Below are 23,865 nucleotides of genomic sequence, written 5' to 3'. Positions count from 1 at the left end.
TTCTTAATAGTAAAAGATAAATATGTTATCAGAGTACTTTCTTTCCAGATGAATTCTTAATAGTTTTAGCTCAAAATTATGCTTCCATTGCCAAATTATGTCTCCCCTGTTTCTGTTCTTCAGGGTTTATCTTCAATAAGATATATTTAAAGTATACTTACCTGTCTCTGAAGGATGGTGTAAGGATAAATTCAGCAGTATTGCCACAGCACACTGAAAATATATTGGTAATTTTCAAAGCCATCTAGAGGATTTTGATGTACCATTGGCATAAATGTCACTGGGAAGTATATATCAGAAATCTGAGTTGTAGAGTACAGCAATAGATGAACCATAATGACAAACAAAATTTAAGTATGACATTTAAGAAGATATACCTAAATTAGTATTCCACATAGACATTTTATGAATAATTTTTATGTCTTGTATGGACCATAGGAAATGAAATGAGTAAAACGTGAATTACTTTTTCTAATTACCCTGTTAAAATAAAAACTAATTAAATTATTGTTGCAGATCAAATCTTACGATTGCCTCATTAATATTCTCTCTTCATGCTGTCTTCAAGTTTTCATCAAATTAGAGGATTCTAGAACCAACCATACAAATTGGTCTAATCTCCTTAACAATGACCGCATACTGTATTTGGATGATCCTTCAATTTAAATATTGATGGGATAGCACTTCTAAAAAGATTAGATTTGTTCTTTTGAAAGGTCAGCCTGCTGTACTATGCTTTAAAATCAATTGGAGAGTTAAAATTCACAACTTTTGGCTTATGTAAATTGTTTTCCCTGGAAGGAAAGCAGAAAAGAAAGAAGCAGCAAATGAGGAGAAAAAAAAAACAATCCACATAGTTTTTAATGTAGAAGGCGTGTGGGAGAAGAAAAATTGACTTGCTGTAGGCTCTGTTGAGTGATTCATGGGGGCAAGGACATGATCACCTTACTTCTTGTAGCAAGGATAAATACCTACAAAAAATGCTTTGCTAACTACACATTGTCCACTGGACCTGACTTTTCAGAGCTGCACAGCCCTCTCCATCATTTGCCCACTTCTGTCATTCTACAACTGACGTACCTGAAATTTTAATTCTAAAAGCAAATGGATTGTTGCAGCTGATATTGTAAAGCATCTTATTTTGGATTAGCCTATTTAATCAAGAATCCAGCAAAGCAAAATATAAACCAGAAGACTTCTGAAAAGGTCCAACACTCTAATCCACATCCTGGCCTAGGATAAATGACTTTTCAAACCTATTATGTGATTAGGACTAGTACACAATAATTGTTACCATTAAAGGACAGCAGTTAACTGAGTACAGCCAAGTAAATTAAGTCTTTTATCCAACTTGCACCTTTGCAGCAGGTCTGGGTACATCAACTGTCCTACATCTCCAAGAGCACCTTAGACAACTTCATACTCCTCTTCTATTTACACATCCACATCCATAATAATCTCAAAATAGACCAAATGAGAACAGAAGGGAAAAAGTTTTTCCATGAGATACAATGCTGACCCCTTCTTGTTATCAACACATAGAATCTTTATTAGGACTCGCAGCATGATTATATTCTGAGGGCCCCTGGATCTAAACTACATTATTCTCCTTCTTCTTCCAACCCCGGTATCTCCACACTCTATTCAACCTCAACATATTAACATGTAGCTCTTGGCATATATTTCCCTGCAAAAATAAAGTAAAAAAAAAGAAAAAAGGAGTACAAAGTAACATCAGACTGCAAGTGATGCAAACAGACAATTCCAGTTTAGGAATATCTCATGTTAAGTCTTCATTCGTGTAAAAAGATCGTTTTTATTAAAGCAGAGATCCGTATTTGCGTGATCTACTGCAGTTTGAAATGAATGTATTGTAGACTATTAATAAAGATCAATTAACAAGGTTTCCTATTATATTAAGGATTAATTGAATCATGGTATATTAAGTGCCTATATCCTAATTCAAAAAGTTTATGAAGGCCTGGATTCCCTCCAAAGCTGCTCATCCATCCACACTGTTAATTCAAGACAGAGGAACAACTACACCCCAATTACTTTTAACCAATGGATCTTCTGGAAATTCAGAAAAGTCCTGAAACTTTAAAGGTAAAGAAGAAACAATCTGTTGCAGTTTGTTCAGGTACATGTAATCCCCTGAACACATATCACAGAATTATAGGGGTTGGAAGGGACCTTTTTCCCCCCACACCTCAGATATTTATAGACCTGGATCAGGTCCCCTCTCAGTCTTCTTTTCTCAGGGCTAAACAGACCCAGTTCACTCAGCCTTTCTTCATAGGGGAGATGCTCCAGTCCCTTCACCATCTTTGTGGCCCTCCGGGGGACTCTTTCCATGAGGTCCCTGTCTTTTTTGTACTGGGGAGCCCAGAACTGGACACAGTACTCCAGATGAGGCCTTATCAGGGCAGAGTAGAGGGGGAGGATCACCTCCCTCAACCTCCTAGCCATGCTCTTTTTAATGCACCCCAGAATGCCACTGGCCTTTTTGGCAGTGGGGGCACACTGCTGGTTCATGGCTAACCTGTCAGCCACAAGGACACCCATGTCACTCACTGCAGAGCTCCTCAATATGCTGCTCATGAAACATTTTCACATGCACTGTATTTTTCCACTACTTAAAAGCAAAATTCACAGGTAACCAGCATACACTAAGAATACTATAATGCTATGAACCTTTTGGGGTTATACCAGAGTGAAAGGTGTGTGAATCCATAAGGGAGAAATGAGAGAAGTTTAATAAATCCTCTACAACGGCGCAAAGGAAATAAGAACACAGGTGGTTTATATGAACATGGAAAAATATGCACTGCAACACTCAGATGTTCAACTGAGCATAGCCTGTACAAACTCGCAAAGGCAGACTGTTTTCCCATATGGTTCAACTCCTACACATGCAAAAGGAAACTCCCACCCATCAAACCCGTCCAGCGCCTATCAGTGATAAAGATACCATTCAATCCTAGCACTACAAGGCATACAGTTAGTTGTAAGGCAAAGAAAAGCAAGACCTAAGGATCCAAACAACATCCAAGACAATAGGCTAAATTTATAATTTTGACTTCTAAGTAAAATTTAATCTTACAATCTCAATTTCTGAGTAAAATCTAACCGCGCTAACTCAAAATGTAGTTTCCCTCCTCCCTCAGCTGTTATCTCTGGTATTTTTGTGCCTTGTACTTATCTTCAAGGGTTACTGTTTCTTTTGCTATCTCTGCTGAAATATCAGTTTCCAGCTCAAAAGAAAAAAAAAAAAAAAAAAAAAAAGAAAGAAAGAAGAAAAGGCTTATCAACACACCCGGGGGACACATATTTACCACAGTAGCCACGTGTTCATAGTAGGAATTTTTATTAAACCAAAGGATGCCGTGGTCCCTAGGTGTTCAAACCTACAAGGGTCCATTGTATATACCTGAGACAGAGGTAACACTACTGTGTACAAGGAGACTACCACAGGGTGTAAGTCCATAACTATGTCCCATGGGCACAGACAGGATAGCAAAGTTCCTTTGAATGCTGACCTTTGAGGGTAAAGATAAGCCCAATCTAGATATGCAGACTTGCTGGAGAGCAACACATCAACAGAGCAACGGGCAGGCTCTTCCCATCAGGAATTACCTTTTGCATTCCTAACAAACACAGTAAATCTGAATTACGATCCTATCAGCAACTTCAAGGTACCATATGGATGAAATTAAGTAGGTAATGAAAGACTTTGCAATACTTTCATCCATAACCTCTTGTGATAAGAAGACACAGATGTTTGTAACCCTTCAGACCCTGTAATTTCTGATGGAAAAGCAGGGAGGTTGCTCTCCTTTTTTTTTCTGCTTTCTAGTTTTTCAGTGGAAGGGGATTCAAGGAATCAGTTTAGCTAAAGGCCACATTCACACGCAAGCACTCAAGATTATTATCAGTTGTTTTGTTTAGCTGATGACTATAAATTCCGTTTGTTCATATCACAGATTTCAGAAGCCCAAAATGTAATTTGGGTAATATATTGAAGCTTCTAGGTTAGGTATTTAGGCTTTCATTGCTTTAATAAATTTGTCAACAGTACCAATTCTATATCAACATATAGAGCAATCACTCAGCAGCAGTGTATTTTCGATGAGTTATATGATAGCTTCACAGTTTCAATTGTCTTTAGATTTGTGAAGTAAAACAGAGGAAAAACGATGAGGCAAAGCATACTAGCTCTTAATGTAGAACTACTGAATATATAATTTAGCATTTATTTTACTGCTGGCATTATCTATATAATGGGTTAGTGCACAAAATAGCCTACAAAATGCATTAGCAAACAAAAGCTATATAAAGACTCCTAGAGCCAACAGACTTATGAATAATTCACATTCCCATGCATTAGGCCTCATCCAGATGGAAAACACAAAGTGCACTTAAGTTGTCTCAAAGTAAATTTATAAATTATCTGAATAATTGTATATATTATCAACGTAATATTTCAGTAATTTTGAAGGATAAAGTTGCTTTCTTGGATGACTTTGAAGACAATTTGCAAGCTTGCTCATTTTATGCTGACAGTAATCGTTGTACATCTGCCTGATTTAGGCAGAGAAAAAAAACAACAGGATGCACTGTGCAAATTACAACTACAGAAAATCTGCTGGGCAACATTTTGGGGCAACTTTTTTTTTGGACTCATTGACAGGACAGGCAGTATTTTATTGGTAACTGCACTCAGGCAAAGAAAAATAATATTACTTTTGATTTACATGTTATTTAGCACTAGATAAGGAAACACATGTGCTAACATGGGAGATTTGAAGATCATATTGTAATCATCACTGTAGTAGATGTCATATTTCATTCTCATATATAAAAGTTTTCATGAAGTTACAGAACACATCAGTTCTCAATGATTCATCGATTCATGACTGTACATATTTTTGGTCCATTATTACTAATGAAATAATGAGAAACCACATGCCTGAGTTTGCAAATACACAAACAAAACATTTCATGCATTCACAGAGTTGGCTGTATACACTGACTTTTAGAGTTGGCTTTCACTTCCACACTGAAACCCATCACTGCATTACCACTGGATAAACTAAGATTCAGTGGCCACAATTCATAGCTTCGTTTCTGTGGTTTCTAGATGTTGCCAGGAAACCTCCAAGGAAAAGTTGTTCTGCAACAGTTAACAGCTGAATGACAGACATATCAAGCCATCAATGTAAATGGAGGGCAATGAGGTGGGCAACTGTAGTTAAATAGTTTTAGCCTTACAGTGGAGGTCACACATACTCTAAAAACATACATGAAATGCCCTTACTTGCATTTACATAGTTGTTAACTCTTGAAGAAAGCATAACCCAAGATGTGAACAGGGGCAGAATTTTGGCATTTGGGTTTAAGTGATGAGCATCCAGCCAGTGTACAGCAAAGACAAAGTGGAGATGTGTGGCACACATCTTCCCACAAGCCTACAGTACCGCATCGCACTGCTGAACTTTTATGTAATCACCACTGAACACCAATATTTCATCAGGAGATATTGCCATTATCCACAACTTCTTCTTTTCCTCAGGATTACAGCTGACTAATTAAAGCAAAATAATTTTGGATCAATTAAAACCTTTCTCAATGCTTGCCATTTGACTGAGAGCAAGTTTCTTGATGAAGTAATGAGGAAAGGCATATACTAATCACCCATTAAGAGACAGGATGCTTAAACATCAATTCCTCTTGCACCAGAAAAGATTCTGTTCTCCTTAATTTAATGCTGCAGGCTCACAGGTTGAAAGCTGCTCAAAATGGGGTCTGAATCTTTCTATTCATCCAAGTTTAATTGGAGAACGTTTTCTTTCGACAGCAAAGATTAGGAGGACACTTTTTACTCTAAGTCCAGTTAGGCAAAGGCACAGGATGCCCTACCCCTAGAGATGCTCAAGGCCAGGTTGGATGGGACCCTGGGCAGCCTGATCCAGTAGGGGACAATCAGCCCATGGCAGGCAGATGGAAATAGGTGATTTTTAAGATCCCTTCCAACCCAAGCCATTCTGTGATTCTATGTGACTCCTCTTCCAACCTGTGGTCTTCAAGGAGTGGTATTTGATGTACACATATCAGAGCACAATTTCTGCTGTGATGAAGCACGGCACAAACTGATTCTGTCCCACCTGCTCTGAGCATTTGTAGTTTGAATCAGCTCTGCTTCTGGCAAAGGATGGTGCACTGAGCACAGAAAGATCTGCGCAGTCTCTGGATGTGACCACCAGGAAGCAGAATGCGTAGAATGAGAAAATGAATGCTTTGTGCTTTTTCCAGCCTTATCTCATACTATGGTTTTTCACTATTCAGATAACAGGCATTACTCTATTTTTTTTTTTTATTTTTTATTTTTTAATCTGACATATCTACCACCCTCCCTGCTGCAGTGAACATGAACAATTTATAAGCTATTAACAAAACTCTACCATCACTTCTCTTGCTTTGACTGTGGACCCCGCAGAGCACCATCACATTCTCAAAAACATAGGAAATGGGACTCAAAGAATTCCTCACTAGGCAGTTCTTTCCAGTCTGATTCTGTTTTTCAAAGGAAAGAAAGCAAACATGACTGCTCTGCACACCTGTCTGTCTTGCCTTGCTCCCCCTTTTGAGCCCTTGGCTTCATTTAATGAAATCTGACAAAGACGTTTAACAAACGTAGAGCTGCCATGAGTTCTATGGAAATGGACAGCCTGGTAGAGAACACAGACAAGAGTTGACAACCATACAAAAAGAAATTATCAAGGATGAGCACAACGATCATAGACTCATAGAATCAGTACGGTTGAAAAAGACCTCTAAGGTCATCCAGTCCAAACATCAACCAACCCCCCACCATGCTGACTAAACCACGTACATCACTGCCACATCTCCACAGTTCTGAACATCTCCAGGAATGGTGACTCCACAACCTCCCTGGGCAGCCTGTGCCAGTGCACTGCCACTCTTTCAAAGAGCAAATTATTCCAAATATTCAACATGAACATACCCTTGGTGCAACTTGAGGCCATTCCCTCTCATCCTAGCCCTGTTATCTGGGAGCAGAGGCCTAACCCCACCTCACCACAACCTCCTTTCAGAGAGTTGTAGAGAGTGACGAGGTTTCAGAAATTTCATCAGCAACAGAAATACAGCTTTTAAAGAAACTTGATTTTCACAGGGCCGCTCAGATACACAAAACTGTGTTAAGAAGATCCATAATACTCTGTTGCAAATAAAATATGCACTTAACCTTTACAGTAGACATTTAATTTGCCTTCACTTTTTCTTTGTCGGTGAATCAGACTTTTAGTTAGCAGATCAATTTTACAAATTACATAACCACAAAGTAATTGCTTGGTACTTATTAGGAAGTGCAGGAAACAAGTCCTGGATAGAGTAACTCTTAAAATATTTCAGCTGAGGGCTTTTATTTTTATGACAAGTGCAGGATTTGGAAAGCAGTGGAAGACTCTAGGTTTGTAAAAAGAAAGGCAGAATGCTAATGGTGGGATAGATTAACTCTTTGATTTTGGGGTTTTTTTTTGGGTTTTTCAACTAGTATTTATGGATATTCGGTAATATCAGTAGGTATAAATATTGTATGTAAGCAAGTCAGAAAATTATGATACATCCTAGAGGGTTTTTTGCTGTTGTTTTTTAAGGGAAAAAAGCTGTATTTCTATCATTCTCATTAGTCCTGCTATTATTAGAATTACTGCTCACTAGAGTGAATTGTCACACATCTATCAGCCACCCTAGTGGAAATAAGAGCAAGGCAGATGGTCTATTCCCATCGGTACCAACAGCTGTTACAGAAATTTCTTTAGCCACAGGTCCTGAAATTCTGATTTCCTTCAAGTTCTTATAGAAAAAATACCCCCACTACACACAGCCATTCAACAGAGAATGTGCAGGATCTCCTGAAATAATCTTAACAGTTTGGTCACCCAACAAGAAAAACTGAGGTCATTAGGAAAGTCAAATTTTGCTTTGAGGCAGAGATTATTCAAGTATGTTTCACTGCCATTGATCTATGCACAAATGCAACCCCATACTGCTGTATCTGAACACTTCTCCCTCCACCATAGAGATTATCTGCTAAGAATGATCGTGGGGTATTAAAACATTATTATAAATATTTATTTTTTATTTTACAAATTAGAATCAATTTGCAAGTTAAACCTCAAAACATCAGTGACAAAGGAAGACCTTGCTCTTTCCCTCAGCAGGGACACTCCTTCTCACCTTCATCCCACAAAGCCAGAAGTTCACAACACAACATACCTCAGGGAAGAGAACAGGAAGCTTTTGTATGAAATTATTGCACACTCCAGACTGTCCATCAGCCTCAGAATACGTGCCTGATGCAAGCAATCCCTAACAATATTGTAAGTGCTCTTAAAGGAACCTACACTCCACTGGTCTGCAAATAAAAGACTGAAATTATAAGACCATGCAAGCAAGCAACATTGCCTGCAATACAGTTCAAAACTCAAAGTAGCAACTACCTACTTTTCGTAATGATTAAGTTTTGCAAGAGCAAAACTAGGCAGAATTGCAACTCTGAAGGCAGCTGTCAGAAAAATGAAGCCTCAATGTGGATTTCAGTGAGACTGTAACTGAAGAAGGAGTTGTAAAATATTTATAGGACATTCAAAATTCACAAGTTATAGGACATCCAACTAATCTTGTCGCCAAGCTCCCTGTGCAGCCAGTACAGCATGCCTTCCATTTCATACATACACAGCAGCTCTTTTATGAAAATGATTGAAGAATGAGGACTATAAATAATAACAATCATAATAGTTATTTCTTCCCTGCAGAAAAAGTATACATCTACCGCGTAAGTGCTTAATAACACCCTTACGCAAATGCTATCTCATCTTCTACCCCAGCACCTAGAGACCAAAGCAATTTCCCGTTATCCTTTCATCCTGTTTAGACTTCCCTGGAACCTGACTCAAGATCATGATGGAGAACAACTGGTCCTTTTTGACCCTAGTGATAAGAGTGGGCTTGTACCTCTCTAGGACGTGCAGCCTTAGAACTCAAGCAGAATCTTGATGCTTTAGAGTGATATTTCATAAGCACTTTGTGTGTATGGAGGAAGGAGCAAATGGAGTGCAGGGGCTCAACCCTACTATGAAGAGCTTTGTAAAACCAGAACAATGATTATTCTCTCCTGTAAGTGAAAAGCAGAGGCAACCTTCACCTGGATCAGCTACGCTTCCTTGTGAAGCTACTCATGAATTCTACTGTACTCGTGAAACTCAGCACTTCTTGGGATCAGATCTCTGTTCATTGCAAGACTTGTGTCCCTGGGTTATGAAGCTTTTTGTCATCTCACTCTGTCAATCTTAGCTGTCCTACGTCTGTATCCCTGGGCCCTGAACATTTCTGGGCTATCCTGTGGCACTGAATTTGATAGATGACTTCATGCTGCTACAGCACACCAGCTGTGCATTGATATTGGGGCTGGGAAACACACAGTGTAAAGAGAAAGAGGCATAGAGCAAGAGCTCCTATTATACAGCTGCACTGATCAGTACAGGTGGGTATCTTTTACAGCCTTCTCATGGGCAGGTGATTTCCATACTTCAATCACTTCTTCACAACGTGCACATTTCCACTTCAAAACTTCTACTGTATTGAAGAGAGGTTTTTCCAACCTACGCACAGTTCATTTAAGTTAAGAGAGGTTCACCTTCCCTAAGTTTGTAGTCCTGGAATGGCTTTATCTTGACAGTGTTCAAAGTTCTCTCTAAACACCCTTTGGTAAAGAGAGATAGCTCTTCTTCCTGAGAATGACTACTGCACATGTACGTGCCCACACACAGAGCCATGACTGTGGCATACTTGGGCTCTGCACACCTATGTGTATGTAAAAGCACAGAATACAAAGATGTGAGGAATCTGCTTCTGAATTCCTTTGAATCTTGCTGTACAGCAAGAACTACCTATGTCAAACCGCTATTTGTTTTATAAAGATACAATTTCTTGGCCTTTTCTTCCATTTCTCTTGCCATATGTTGACTTGGTGAGGATAAGAGTTCTTCTGTGAGCAGTGGGCTCACAAATGAGGGGATTTTGTGAAGCTCTTCTGTACAAAGCATTCTTCAGCCAGTGCTGGGCTGAGTCCCAGGCAGGCTGGTACTTGAGCTGACTTCCCCTGCAAGAAGCCCAGTGGAGGGATTATGGCTGGTAAGTAAATAATGGACTTTGATACAATGTCGAGCCATGTAAGAAAATTATCTGAGCATACCAGGAGCTTATAAATGAAAAAGCCTCTCACCAGGCACTTCAGAGATGAGGGAAAAAGAGACCTATGAGACTTAAAAATTCAATGAAAACCTATCTGCTAGTTAGGAGATGAATCCTTAGATGTCTGACCTAAATCCCAAGTAATGCTGATGAATGGCAGGAAGACTGAGCTAAATGCAGTCTTATCATGTAATCTTAAGTCTTTCTATAGTCCTTCACATATTACTTATGGAAAGATAATGCAAGGAACACAAAGTTGGGTTAGCTATCTGCTTCTGCTCTCTTAAGCAACAATTCAGTTTGGATTTTAACAAATTCTCTTCCTCCTACATTTATTTTCTTTATTACTCGTTGTCCACATAGCCATGTGCTCATTTAGAATGTGTTACTACCACACACGAATCTGCCATGTCACCTCTGTATTGTCTTTTACTGAGCACTGAAGGTTTAAAGTGAAATGGTATTTAGCGTTGTAACATTGAGCCTCTTTGGAAAAAAATCTTACTTTGAATCTCTTGGTTCCAATTTCCCATCTAGAATCAACACAGAACTCTACCACTGCACTAACTTTAATATTAGACATACTTAAATACCACAAAATAGAAGTAGTTGCTGAAAACCCTGGCACAGGTATTGTCCCCCCTTTGTTTCCTCTATGGCACATCTCCCCAGGAGGTACAGTGCTGCCCCAGAATATTCTGTGTTCCTGACCTTGAGTTCTTGCGAGTTGCTGTGCCAGCTCCCCCTGTGTGATGGGTTGCAGGAGCTCTGCCCTGGTGATGTTCTGACCTGCACAGACCCAGAGAAGCATCACAAAGAATCACGTGGGCTGTGAGGCAGACAGAATCATAGCAACATAGAATGGCTTGGGTTGGGAGGAACCTCAAAGATCACCCATTTGCAAACTCCTGCTAACAGACAGCCCAGGGCTCCATCCAGCCTGATCTTGAGGGATAGGGCATCCACAGCCTCCATGGCAGCCTGTGCCAATGTCTCATCACACTCTTAAAGAAAAAACTCCCCAGCATCTAACCCAAATTTACCCTGCTTCAGTTTTAAACCATTCTCCACTGTCCTATCACTATCTGCTCTTGTAAAAAGGTGATTTCCCTCCTGCTTATGAGCTACCCCCAAGTACTAGAAGGCTGTGAGGAATCCCCAGAACCTTCTCTTCTCCAAGCTGAACAAGCCCGGCTCTCTCAGCCCATCTCCATAGGAGAGATGCTACAGCTCTCTGAGAATCTTCATGTCCCTCCCTCTGGACCAACTCCAACACCTCCATGCACTGGGGGCCCTGGACTTGGACACTGCACCCCAGATGGGGCAGAGCAGATGAGGACAATCACCTCCCTGACCTGCTTCCATCCCTCTTTTGACACAGCTTAGAACTCATCTAATTCTGGGAGAGCTCCACAGTTTTACTGATGAATCAGGCCTGCAAGATTAAATGCTTGCCCTCTTCTGAGGGCTGTTTGACAGTTAATAACCACTACTGTGGTGTCCTGTGAAATTTCTAAATCTCATAAAAGGGCTGAGCTATCATCATTGCTGTAGGTAATATGAACAGATCACCTATTCTGGATCTGTATCAGAGCACTGCATGGATACCAGTCCTTCTAGCAAAGCATTAGCCCTTCTCTGTTCAAACACCACTGGTGCAAGCAGGAGACAAGAAACTATTGCTTTTTTCCCCCATCGAGCTAAAATATAATATAACCTGCAGAGCAATTAGATGAGATGCAATAATAGCCTTACAAAGGCACGTGCTCACTGCAGCGGCTGCTGTTCATCCTCACTGCATAGCACAAAAATTAGAAACCACATCTCATATATTTACCCTCCCCAGATCCTGAGAAATTCAAAAACCCACTGGATCCTGTGAGTTAATGGTGGAAAACAACCCCAAACAATCAAATCATTCAGACTGCCTCTTTACTGATGCAAGACTGATCTCCTAAATCAATACTTCAGTGTTTCCTCTAGGTCAGTTGGAAATTTCCATATAATGGCAAAGGGATTTAGCTGCATCCCCTGGGAACTATTCTGTCACTGAAGAGATTTTACAAGCAGGAAGCTTTGCTTTATATTCAGCACACGTTTTGCCATTTAAAATTTAATTCCTTAAATGTAAATTAAACCCTGTCTCATTATGACAAATATTTTCCCTTTTTCCTTATGTTTACTACTTTCATAAATATGTAGACTGCCATCAACCTGTCCCTACATTACTCATCATTAAATCAAAGCATTTCATACATACTTGAACGTTCTTTCAAACACTAATTGTTCCAATCCTTTGATCATTTCCCTCTGAAAGAGCAGTGAAAGAAACAAATGCATTCTGAGCAGACAGCTAAACTGACAGGGCAAGGCAAATATGATTTCTCAGTTTGATGCAGATAGAGGAAAGGGTAAGGAGATCTCTTCAAAATACTCTTAGAAACATTTTATCACAGAGTAGGAAGGCAGAGTCATTTTCACCTTGTGCTGGCATGCAGGGGGGTGATAAGAAATGAAGAGCAGAGGGGCTGAGGAAGGATCATGGGTGCAGTCTGAACACTGCAGAGAGTATCACTGAATCATTAAGGTTGGAAAAGACCTCTAAAATCATCTAGTCCAACCACCAACCCATCCCCAGTATTGCTCACTGACCAACATCCCTCAGTGCCACATATCCACAGCTCTGGAATACCTCCAGGGATGGGTGACTCCATCACCTCCCTGGGCAGCCTTTGCCACTGCATCACCTGCATCTTTCATAGAAGAGATTTTTCCAAATATCCAACCCAAATCTCCCTGGGTATAACTTCAGGCCATTACCTCTCATCCTATCACTGTTACCTGGGAGCACAGGCCACTCTCAACCTTTTCATAGCCTCATTTCAGAGAGTTGTAGAGTGATGAGATCTCCCCCCTCAGCCTCCTCTTCTCCAGACTGAACAACCCCAGTTCCCCCTCTGCTGCTTCCCATCAGACTTGTGCTTCAGACCCTTCACAGTTTTGTTGCCCTTCTCTGGACATGCTCCAGAGCCTTAATAACTTTCCTGTAATGAAGGGTCCAACATCAAACACAGTACTTGAGGTGTGGCCTCACCAATGCAAGCACATCTTTCATGGGCTGCAGCCAGCCCTGCAGCAGTCATGGTGAGGAGCCAGCAGTTAATGGATTCCTCTGTGTGCTCAGTGACAGGGAGGCAGGAGCAGACTCAGAGCCCCGTAGTCCCAGTGATGAAAGGAAGAGCTTGAGAGCTTTTAATAATGAAGTCCACAGCATTTCCCTCTCTGCAAAACCCCCAGGACCTGCCTCTGGCTACTCAAATACAGTTCCGAAGCTAGAGATCAGAATAGATCAGTGCTTTTAGACTGCTTATAAGGAGAAACAAAATACCAGATTACAAAGTCACCAAACCATTGAATTACAGAATGTCTGAGGTCAGAAGACATCTCTGGGTCCATCTGCTCCCACCCTGCCCCACCAGGACCACTCAGAGCTGAGTGCCTACACCCATGCCAAGGCAGCTTTTGGACATCTCTCCACCACCTACCTAAGCAGAAAGGTTTATACACAGACACGAGACAATGGAACTTGTTTGCTCAGAGAGACTGCAGATACCCCATCCCTGGAGGCATTCAAGGCCAAGTCTGATCTGGCCCTGGGCAGCCTGACCTGGTAGTTGGCAACCTTGCCCATAGCAGGGAGGCAGATCTCAGTGTTCTTTAAGATCCCTTCCAACCTAAGCCATTCTATGATCCTATGAAGGTTTGCCATAGAAGCTGAGAGCTGGTCTGAGTGATCTCGAAACAAAGGGCTGACTGTGCCAAAAGGATAGTGATGACCTCTCTTTGGGTGGTGGTCCACACAGGCACAGCTTCTGTCTACATTGTACCTGGTACCCAGATACTGAGATCTAACTTAGGTCATCACCCACAGTAGTAGCATACACAAGATTATAAAGCATAATACGTAGGCTCGGAACCTACAGGGAACCACAGATGTGCTTAACGGATGCTTTATGTGCAACTCTGCTGTAAAATCATGCCCGTAATCTGAAATGGTGAAAACAGATATACCTATAAACTAAAAACATACATTCTGAGGCAACCATAATGCCTTTGGAATGCAAAGACCTTTGTCATACATAGTACCTAATGTTTTTGCACATCAGCTTTTGTAACAGCAAAATGACTAAACCAATTAGTTATAAATCCACAAAATCTAGTTCATATTTTAGATGTACAAAGTTGTTGAAGAAGAATCCATAAAGAATTTATGACTCATCACAAATCCTGTGATTTGAGGGGAGACATCCACATGTCTTTCGGAAACCATCTCAGCTTCACTTTATTACTTCTGTGCTTTAAAAATAAGCTGACTTTATAATAAATAATATATATCATAACTACTGCATTCTCTGAGCAAACAACCGATTCTGGCAGAGCTGACAGGGAACACAACTGAAGCCAAGCACTGATATCTCTGTGTCACATCTCTTTGCAGTACCTCTGCAAATAACGAAGTGCCAAAAAACTTCATTCCACACTAGCATAGATCTTAGTCACAGCCACACAACAGTCTCCTTGTAGCCCCAAGAGGGACTGCTCTTCAATAAGAGAAGGACCTTTCTCCCTAATCATTGTCTATACATAGCTTGAAACTACAGATACTTTTGAGGGGAGAAATAAACCATCTACTCATTGTCAATCAAGTTATTACTTAAAAGATTCCTAGCTTTCAGAAAAAGTTCCACAGAGGCAATAAATGCAGTGAAATGCAGGAAACAGCCATAAACCTTTTTCACTCCTGTAGTCCAACAACAGCTTGCTCTAAGCATTATGGGGAAGCAAAAACAGCATAACAGAAGGACTTGCCAGAAATGCACATTACTGTATTTTGTATAGCTCAAATCCCAGCTTCATATCAGATCATCATAAATGCTACCATAGTGCTGACCTTCCAGGTAGGAGTCTGTCCATACTCCCAAAGGGACAACCAAGTCTAAAGCTTCTTCACTCATGAGGGATCAGCTTTGGATAAGGCCAAAGTCAAGATGTGAATAACACCTTGGGATAAATCTGTGTACCTTCCTGAGTCACTGCCTCTCTCTTTATTCCTTGAGAACTGGTATCTATGGGTTGAAGTTTTAGTATTCTTATTTTAGCTCAGCTATTCCCGTACATTAACTCAATAGAGACATTCAGAACAAATGGATGCTTTGCATGACAGAGAAATTTAGATAGCAAAAATAGCCTCCCAGACAGATGAGACTGTCAACATATCAACAACAAACTTTTTTCTCCCCTTCTCCCCCCTCAGTCTCTGAGGCTGACTGAATTAAGTCCCCAAATGTGCACTATATATTCTCCATTCACCTCCCTCGTACCAAAATGCCCTCTTGGACTTTCTACCCACACAAGGGGTGCCTGCTGGCATCACTCACCTCCAGTTGTTGTCCTTTCCTCTGGGCAGAAAATAGGAAGGGCATTTCCTTTTATCAGTGATCGAGAACGCAAAAATTAATACTGACTTCAGAAGAGTACAAGAGACTCTCTTCTTCCTTGTAGGTATTAGAGCAGAACAGAGTCAACACACTAAAATGTTTTTCCCTCTTGCCTCACACATGATTTATTTAGAAGCCAATAGTAATAAAAGGAAATAGTAACAGGAGAAGAATTGCCATAAATAGGACAATGGCGTGTCTGGGGCAAGGACAGAGTGGATCCAAGAGTTGCTCTGCTAGTGAGATGAAAACATAATTTTTCTCTGTTTATCGACCTGTGGTATAACTGCCCAAAATGCACTGGAGAGGATGGAAGTAACCATCTTCCTGACAGGTCTTCCATCATATGATGGCCTCAGCCTAGTCTGGAGACCACTTTGGTTTTCATCATAGGAGCGGTGGGCAATAGGTGATCATCCTCCCTGAAGATATAAACCCATAAGCAAAAGCTAAAAATTGTCTTGTCCCAGAATAATTAACAAAACAATTAAGAGCAAAGGGAGAAAGTCCTCAGAGTTCAGTAAGATCCAGAGTTCTCATAAACAAATTCCTTAAGTACTGAAAGAGTTGCCAATTTTGTTTGCTGTCACCAGAAATTACTATTTTTATGGCTTTTACTGACCAAATTTGTGTAATTACGCAAACTTCTGCATTTGCAGATGGATTCTGAGCTATTTGCACTATTTCTCTAATATGTGTATTTTTATTTATTTATTTTTGCCACAAGGACACTACCATTAATTCTGTACCCTCTCTAAATGCAGCAATTATCCACCAAACAGATATTCTGCACCACACTTCAAGGATACTCTCACCTTCCCATCCTCCAGTGCGGTTGCTGGGCAGAGGAGAAGCCACCTTTACCCTGTAAGGATGCAGGGTCAAGAGAAGTCCCTGGTACAATCTCAACAGTTCTTACAATAATAATAAAAAAAAAATCATGATTATAGGCAAGCGCCCACTGAACATGTTATTTGTCATTAAATTATATGTATTAGCTAGAATGAGTATATCTTATAAAACTTTCAGGTTAGATATTCAGTTTAGCACAGAGTATATGCAAGGTTAACCAAGTGTGGAGTTCCTCAGGTGCCAAGCTGGAGCAGGCTCATGTTTCCTTGCTTTCATAAACTATTTCTCACATGAAAGATGTATGAGTCCTTGGGTAATAAATGCTTGCCTTTCACCTGGAGAAGTCAGGTTCTAATGGAGCTGAATAGGAGTGCCTGTGTATGTATGTTTACCTGTGTGTTTCTTGATAGAGATGCCACTGGTTGAAAAATGGAAAAAACTGCTCCTTGCTCAGAATTTTGAGGATGTTGCAGCCATTAAAGAATCACATCACACCCTGGGCGCAGTTGTCCCATGAGAACCCTGGGATCTCCGTACTGCTCTAAGTGCAGTGGCTCTAACATTCATCAACACCTGCTGAATTTTTATGGAGACCAAACAGCAAATATGAGCACAGTGAGGTGGTGGTTGGTGCATTTCAGCAGCGGAGACAGAGATTATGTCACTTCTGCTAGTGCAGAATTTACAAACACAGGCTCGTGCTCTTCTCTGGCAAAAATGAACAGGTAATGGTGGTGACTATGTTAAAAATAGCGTTCAATAGCTGAGAACTTATTCCATCAAACTGTGTTATTGTGCTCTTTATAGCTGTTGTCATTTCCATAGAAATAAGTAGGAGGCATTACTTTTGAAGCAACCTACATAAATTACATTTCAGTTTCTCACCAATAACTACTTTTGGGAAGATAAAAAATGTTCACATTTTCCCCTTTTTGCTGCTTTCATCGAAAGGTAAAATGTAATATCTGATTTGAGATCTTACTCTCTTGAGCTCCTCAAGCTCCTGTTTTCCAGTAGTGGCTTATGAGTCCTTCAACTTAATGAACCCCAAGATTCTATCAAGGTCATCCTGTTTTGCTTCTAAATGAATCAAAGGCCAAGTACTGACTTCCTGTCATTGTTTTACTAGTGGTGAGAAGCTCGGTCCCTAGTAACTAAACACATGTTGATATTGTCCATATAGGTACTTACAGAAAGAGGAAAAGGAGGCTGAGCTACAAACAGCCATTAGCACAACATCAGCAAGACCAACTTCAGAACAGGTACGCAGCACGTTTTATCATGAAATGGAAATCACAGATAGAAAGTGATGTATGAAAGTGTGGAGACTGTTGAAAAAGTTTTGAATGCCCATTTTTCATTTCCTCGCTGATTCCTCCACTTCAGCTTTTTGTTGCTCAAGTACATGAAGTGGAGTGCGGTATTTTGAGAGCATTATTTCTTCTATAAAATTCTATTTTAAAAATGCTGACCCTGTGCTAAAAGAGGTTCTGATGTCATCCCTGGTAGGGCTGTAACTCAAGCCAAAACTCAAAGCTAATAAACAAGTAGCCTCTCCTATATTATCTTACAACTCTAAAGACCTGAACTTACTAAGACAGCCAAAACATTCCAAGGTGCACTTTCCCTCTAAGGATGTTTCCCTTCTTTCACGGGACCATACACAGGACTGGTGACTGAAGTGAGTACAGAGCCCACCAGAAGACCACCCTGAGAATCCAGCACTGTCCATGTTAAGTTTCAGTAGTTTAGGTTTTCTTTCAAAGCCATATTGGCTTGCAAAATCCTAACATAAAAGCAGAAGCAGCTTTGTAAAGAATGTTTACAATTTCATTCATCCTACCTTTTAAGCCACGGATACCACAGGACACACTTTCAGACTGCTTTACAAACCTCAGTCTGAACAATTAAACCGAGCAATTTAAATCCTGGTCAATGAGACTTGGAAGAATGAATGAAGTCTACAACCTACCTTACACTTAACAGCTTTACCACACCTGGGAGCCCCATTCTGACCCTAGGGAATGAGCAATGATAGATCACTTACATATGTAATGAATTAAATAGTTCCTATTTGGAATCAAAACAGCTGGTATTAATAGTTGTGAGTAATAGGTAGCACTGTAAACATTAGGAAAGGGGCAATATAAAACAATACCTATAATCTACACCTCTAAAGATTTAGAGTTTCATTGTTTTTCCAACACAAAAGACAAATCTCAAAAAACTAAAATCTGCCTAACATCTGTCTTTCCAGGGAAGACCTCTGCAGTGCTGTCAATACCAAGCACATAACCTAAGTTTTCTGTTATTATTTTAGATTAATCCACTTTTGTTTGTAGTTACCCTCAATCATTCTCAGCAGCAATGTACGTTACACACACACCAAGCAGAAGTGTCAATGATCTCCCCAAAAAGAACAATTGGATATTTTCAGCGTCATAAAACAGAAAGCAATAAATGACCGATCCACATTTGCATGCAGCTGATTGTCATCTAACAGTTTTCCTTGTTCATCTGTTTGAGCACTTTCCAGGTGAATCCTTGTAGTGGCTCTAAGCACAACCCATGGGTCTGGAGGGGCCTACCCAGGCACAGGGTAGGTGTCTTGAAAGGGACACAAGGGTGTCCCTAGGTAAATCCATCCTCAGATAGAGGGACCAGGAGCCACATAAAGCACCGTTGCTCCTCCTGGGTGGTTGCTCACCTGAGGATGAAGGATTTCCAGTGATGGGAATTGGTTCCAGCAGAAGCAGTAGAGTTGGAAGCTGCTGCATCAAATGTCTCCTTTCATTTCCTTTCCTCCACTGACTAATCACAAAGCCATAAAACAGGAATAGAGAAGAAAGCAAAGGGAAGACCACAATCCCAGAAATCCTGACCCCTCTATTTCCCTGTGCCAAGAATAAACAGCTTCTCTTGGCCAATTCCCACCTCTGTAACTTGAATTTGTGCGAGTCTCTGTCATCCTTGCACCTCTCAGCCCACCATTCCTACCTGCCAGCACTAACCAGATCGGCATCGGGCAGGTCATCGCTGCTCAAGCCACAGGAGGGCTTCTCCGGCTGTGTTCTAGCAGGTGCCCATGGGCTTGCTCCCCACCCACTCTGAGGGTCAACGGAAGACATTCAGCCTCTTCCCTCCTTCCCACTCTTCTCCCAGTTTGTGCCTTCTGCAGAAGAAATACACCCTTAGACCTGGAGGGGGTGGAGGCTAATGGATGGACTTGGGTGCCTGTTAGTCTTTTAAAAGCTATTATAGGCAGCAATAGAGAAGCCATCAAGAAACCCTGAGTTGTGTGCTTCCTTCCTAAATCCATCTCAGCCCACTCAAGTTTTCTACCATCAGCTTTTACCATTTGCACATGTCCTCAAGGACACAATAGACAGAGCCCCTACGGTCTATTTTGACAAAGTATAGCCCAGAAGCATCAAGAAGGAAATGCAAGGAAGCAACACCACTCTCCAAAAGAAGTTTATGGTTGACCATATTGCACTCTAATAGGGACACTGTGGAGAACAAATGGAATGCATGGGGCAACATCAGCTGGAGCTTGCATTCGGATCCTGTTCCTCACCAATAAAAACACAGGCCACTGCCACTTAAGCAAGGGTGACAGCATTTTAATCTAAAAGTCAGGATTACAAGACTGGATAGGCACTCTGTTAATTGGCTAAAAGCATGTCAGCCTTGATGCTTTCGGGGCTGGGGAAGGCACAGTAAGGCAATAAACACTGTATTTTAAAAGCTATTTAAAACAGCATTTTTATCTTCCAGCTTCTGTGGATACTAACACAAACTGCCTAAAACAGTGTTTATGAAGAAATGCTTTTAAGAAGCAGTGAGACAAATTTCTTCAGAATCAGTGCTTTTCATACCAATTTTCAGGCAAGAATACACCAATTATGAATCAGAGAAGTAACATTTCCTGATGGAAATAGTGATAGTTTGAGGAGATGCTCCTGACAAGTGAGAATTGCTTCAGCTCACAACCGTAAGTACTTTTCATAGTAAATTATAGGGATTTTTAAAAGGCGTATTTACTCCAAACATCCCCTTCAAACACTTGAGATGAAAGAGCATAGCAGGTTTTTATAACCATCACAATCTATTAGGCCAAAAATCCATACAGAAATGGAGCTTAAATACAGATAAGATGGATCACAATGTGGTGTAAGTAAACGTGTGCTCTAAACATTTCAAGGTTTCCACCAGGGGCTCAGTGTCTCTAAAGGAGCCAGTATATATTTTCATATCAATTTCCATGTTATCCTGACAGTTGCTTTAGGACTTTGTAACTAGCAAAATTTGGCACAGCAATCCCTTGGAATACGGCACAAGCATTAGCCAAACAGCTCTATCATTAACAAACACTTCTAATGAGCAATCAAGACTTCTCAGTGCATAAGTTAAATATGATATCCTTCAACCTTCATGGTAACACAGCATGCCCACTACATATTATAATCAGTAATCCTTTTCATAATGACTATAGGGGGATTTATTTATTTTAGGTAAATGAACTCACAATTGAGTACAGAAGGATTGTTTATTGTCACTGCTGATTTTGAGCCTAACTTTCATTATTCTTCATTTTACCAATACATTTGGCTTTCTGTCCTTAATTAGCTGAGTCGGATATACATTCAGAAGGGTTTTTGCTCCTAGCTGCTCCACCAGCAGGGGTGGATACCTATTGAACGCTTCAGAACTATCAGTCAGGGATATACGTCAGTGCCTTGGAGATCCATTTGAAACATAGGCTAGAGTAAAAATTAACTGAAAACAACATGGCTTCTCATGGTGATCAGAGACTTCTGGAGAAACAACTATGTTTCCCTGACTCCAGCTGAAGGACATTCCATGCTGTGTGAAGACTGACCAATACTTCTCAAGCAGTGCTATCTTTGAATGTATATAGTATTGCAAAAAATATCTTGAAGGCCTCATACATCCAATTTTTATGAATACGTTTTCAAAAGGGGAGTAGGTAATTAACAGCAAGATTCAGATCCTTGAGTAGACATAAATCATCATAGCTCCACTGGTTTCAATTTGTACTGCCTGTGAAAAAGGCTCTGTACACCTTTTTGTAATCACAGAGTGAATTCATCATCCCCAAATAATTAAGGATTTAATTTAATTATCTGTTAATCTCTTCATTTTATGACTGTATTCTGAAGGATGGCAAGAACTACAGAGAGCTGTTGCAAGGGATGTTAATGAGAAGTACAGTGTATCATCATTTCGATATATCCATAAATATTGAGCAAGTTAATGCCAAGAGTTAAGTGGAAGAAGGGAGTGTGCACCATATCATAGACATATAATATCTTGCATAAATATATTATGGCTTATTATAAATGCACATGCTGCACAATAAAAATAAAAAAGGTCTAGCCTTTATTTTAATCCCAACCATAAAAGCCCTCTCCACATTTTGACATATTTCTACCCAGAATAACTTGAAGCAGGAAAAAGAAACAGCAGCATTTAGAACTAACATTTGCTTCCGCAGAAACTTAATTTTGAACTATATTACCCTGAAATATCAGGTACCGCATTGATGGAATAGGGGAAAGTGCTTTAGGGAGAGGAGCAGAAAATGTGTCAATTAAAGGATGCTTAATAGCCTGCAGTTTAATAGCTGTTACAAATAGGAGGTAAAGGACAAAGCATTCAGCTGCACAACAAAACACACAACTATATGCAAATAAAATCTTTCTATCCAAGAAGGACATTTTGCCCCTTAATACTAAACAGCTTCCTGAGCTCATGTAAGAACCATGCCCTGTGGTAATTATCTCGTGTCACTTCATATGATATAATGCCTCCTTATGCTTAATGGATATGTTTTAATTTCTAAGGAAACTGCCTGGTTGCACAAATGAAACTTGCACGATGATTAAAATATAATTTTCACTCAGGCAATAACGTTTGTCAATAAACAAAACCATAAATAGAGACATTACTTCTATTTCAAGGTAGTCCTTAAAATGCGGAAAACCTCCACTGCTCTACGTGCAGACTACAAATTGCTGCACACCACAGAGATCATCGCCTTCTCATCATTGATGGAACCTCATATAAAAGCTGCTTTTAAATATTCAAATCGATACTACCAGGAAGCAAGTCATCAGAATTTCACATTGTGGATAACTCCCACTCTTTAACTACTAAATGCAAGACAATGTATGCAACTTCATCAGCTGATACCAGAGTCCCATATTCTGAAAGCATCCAAGGAAATTTGTTGAAGCCCATTGAAATGAAAGGTGTTTGCTGCTTAATTATCAGCGGGAAACTGACTCCAAACTTGTCAAGAAAGCCTTCAAAGAACTGCTTGTGAGACACCAGAGGGATGTCCGCTTCACTTGTTGCGCAACATTAACTATATGTTTGGTAAAGAATGATCTGTTTCATTTCTCTGAGGTCTTATTTCTAACCTGCAAGACATGCAGCTGTTCAAAAAGTAAATACACCTTTCTAATATTATTTTTATTCATCTGACCATAATACCAGACTTCAACTGAACACAGACTTTAAGCACACTCTATACAGCTCAGCTTTACAATTTATCTCAGTTAAATTACAACTTCAGGGGACAAGGGCTTTTTTTCCCCTATCATTTTCTTTTACCTTTTTTCACCCATCTCTAAATGGCATTTTTTAATGCTGCTGAGATCTGAGCTTCCCCGAGGCTTTTTAATATACGAGTGTTGTTGTTTCAAATTCTCTGGAACTTTTCTCAGAAGTCACATTAACCTGAATGCTTAACATCTCTAGAAATAAATATGCAAAGATGAAACTCATCTGCAAAACCATAAAAATACAATCAAAGCTGTACTGACAAGTCTGACCAGATAACATGCATGCAGCAGGACAGCTTGCCCACAAACACCGGTATTATCTGCTTGAAATTTATGTTTCCCCATAGCAATCTGTTTAATAGACTAATACATATTTTTCACTCACCCTCCATAATTTTTTAAATCTCTTCACTCTGGACAATTTGGATTTGTTCATCTCTGCTGTCTGTAGATCAAATATGTATCCTATGTAGTTGTAAGTATTTCTATAACCAGTCGGGTGCCTAAAATCAGTAGAGTGATGGATAGTCTTGAAAACAGAGGCACTCCCTGGCTTTTAATGCTGCTTCCAATAACCACACAGTTCACAGCTCAGCATAAAGTAACCAATAGCCGAACATGACATTAAAAAAAAAACTAAAATCCCT

The 23,865-nt window shown here is 40.1% G+C and overlaps 1 protein-coding gene across 4 annotated transcripts in view; it reads right to left on the bottom strand.

Moving 5' to 3' along the window:
• The window catches only part of DPP6 (dipeptidyl peptidase like 6), a 445,939-nt gene that overhangs the window by 238,688 nt on the left and 183,386 nt on the right, over nt 1–23,865 (bottom strand). Inside the window, exon 1 of one of the 4 annotated variants that reach the window (XM_015852844.2) lies at nt 23,604–23,739. The exons of the other annotated variants lie outside the window; for them this stretch is intronic. Within the exon in view, the coding sequence (XP_015708330.1) occupies nt 23,604–23,654 (51 nt within the window). The 5' untranslated portion in view covers nt 23,655–23,739. Of the gene's footprint in view, nt 1–23,603; nt 23,740–23,865 lie in introns of those variants that run through there. 4 annotated transcript variants of the gene reach the window in all.

The sequence above is a fragment of the Coturnix japonica genome, chromosome 2, assembly GCF_001577835.2.
Source record: "Coturnix japonica isolate 7356 chromosome 2, Coturnix japonica 2.1, whole genome shotgun sequence".
Classification (NCBI taxonomy): Eukaryota; Metazoa; Chordata; class Aves; order Galliformes; family Phasianidae; genus Coturnix; species Coturnix japonica.
The sequence above is the reverse complement of the archived record's forward strand: the minus strand, read 5'-3'. Positions and strand labels throughout refer to the sequence as shown.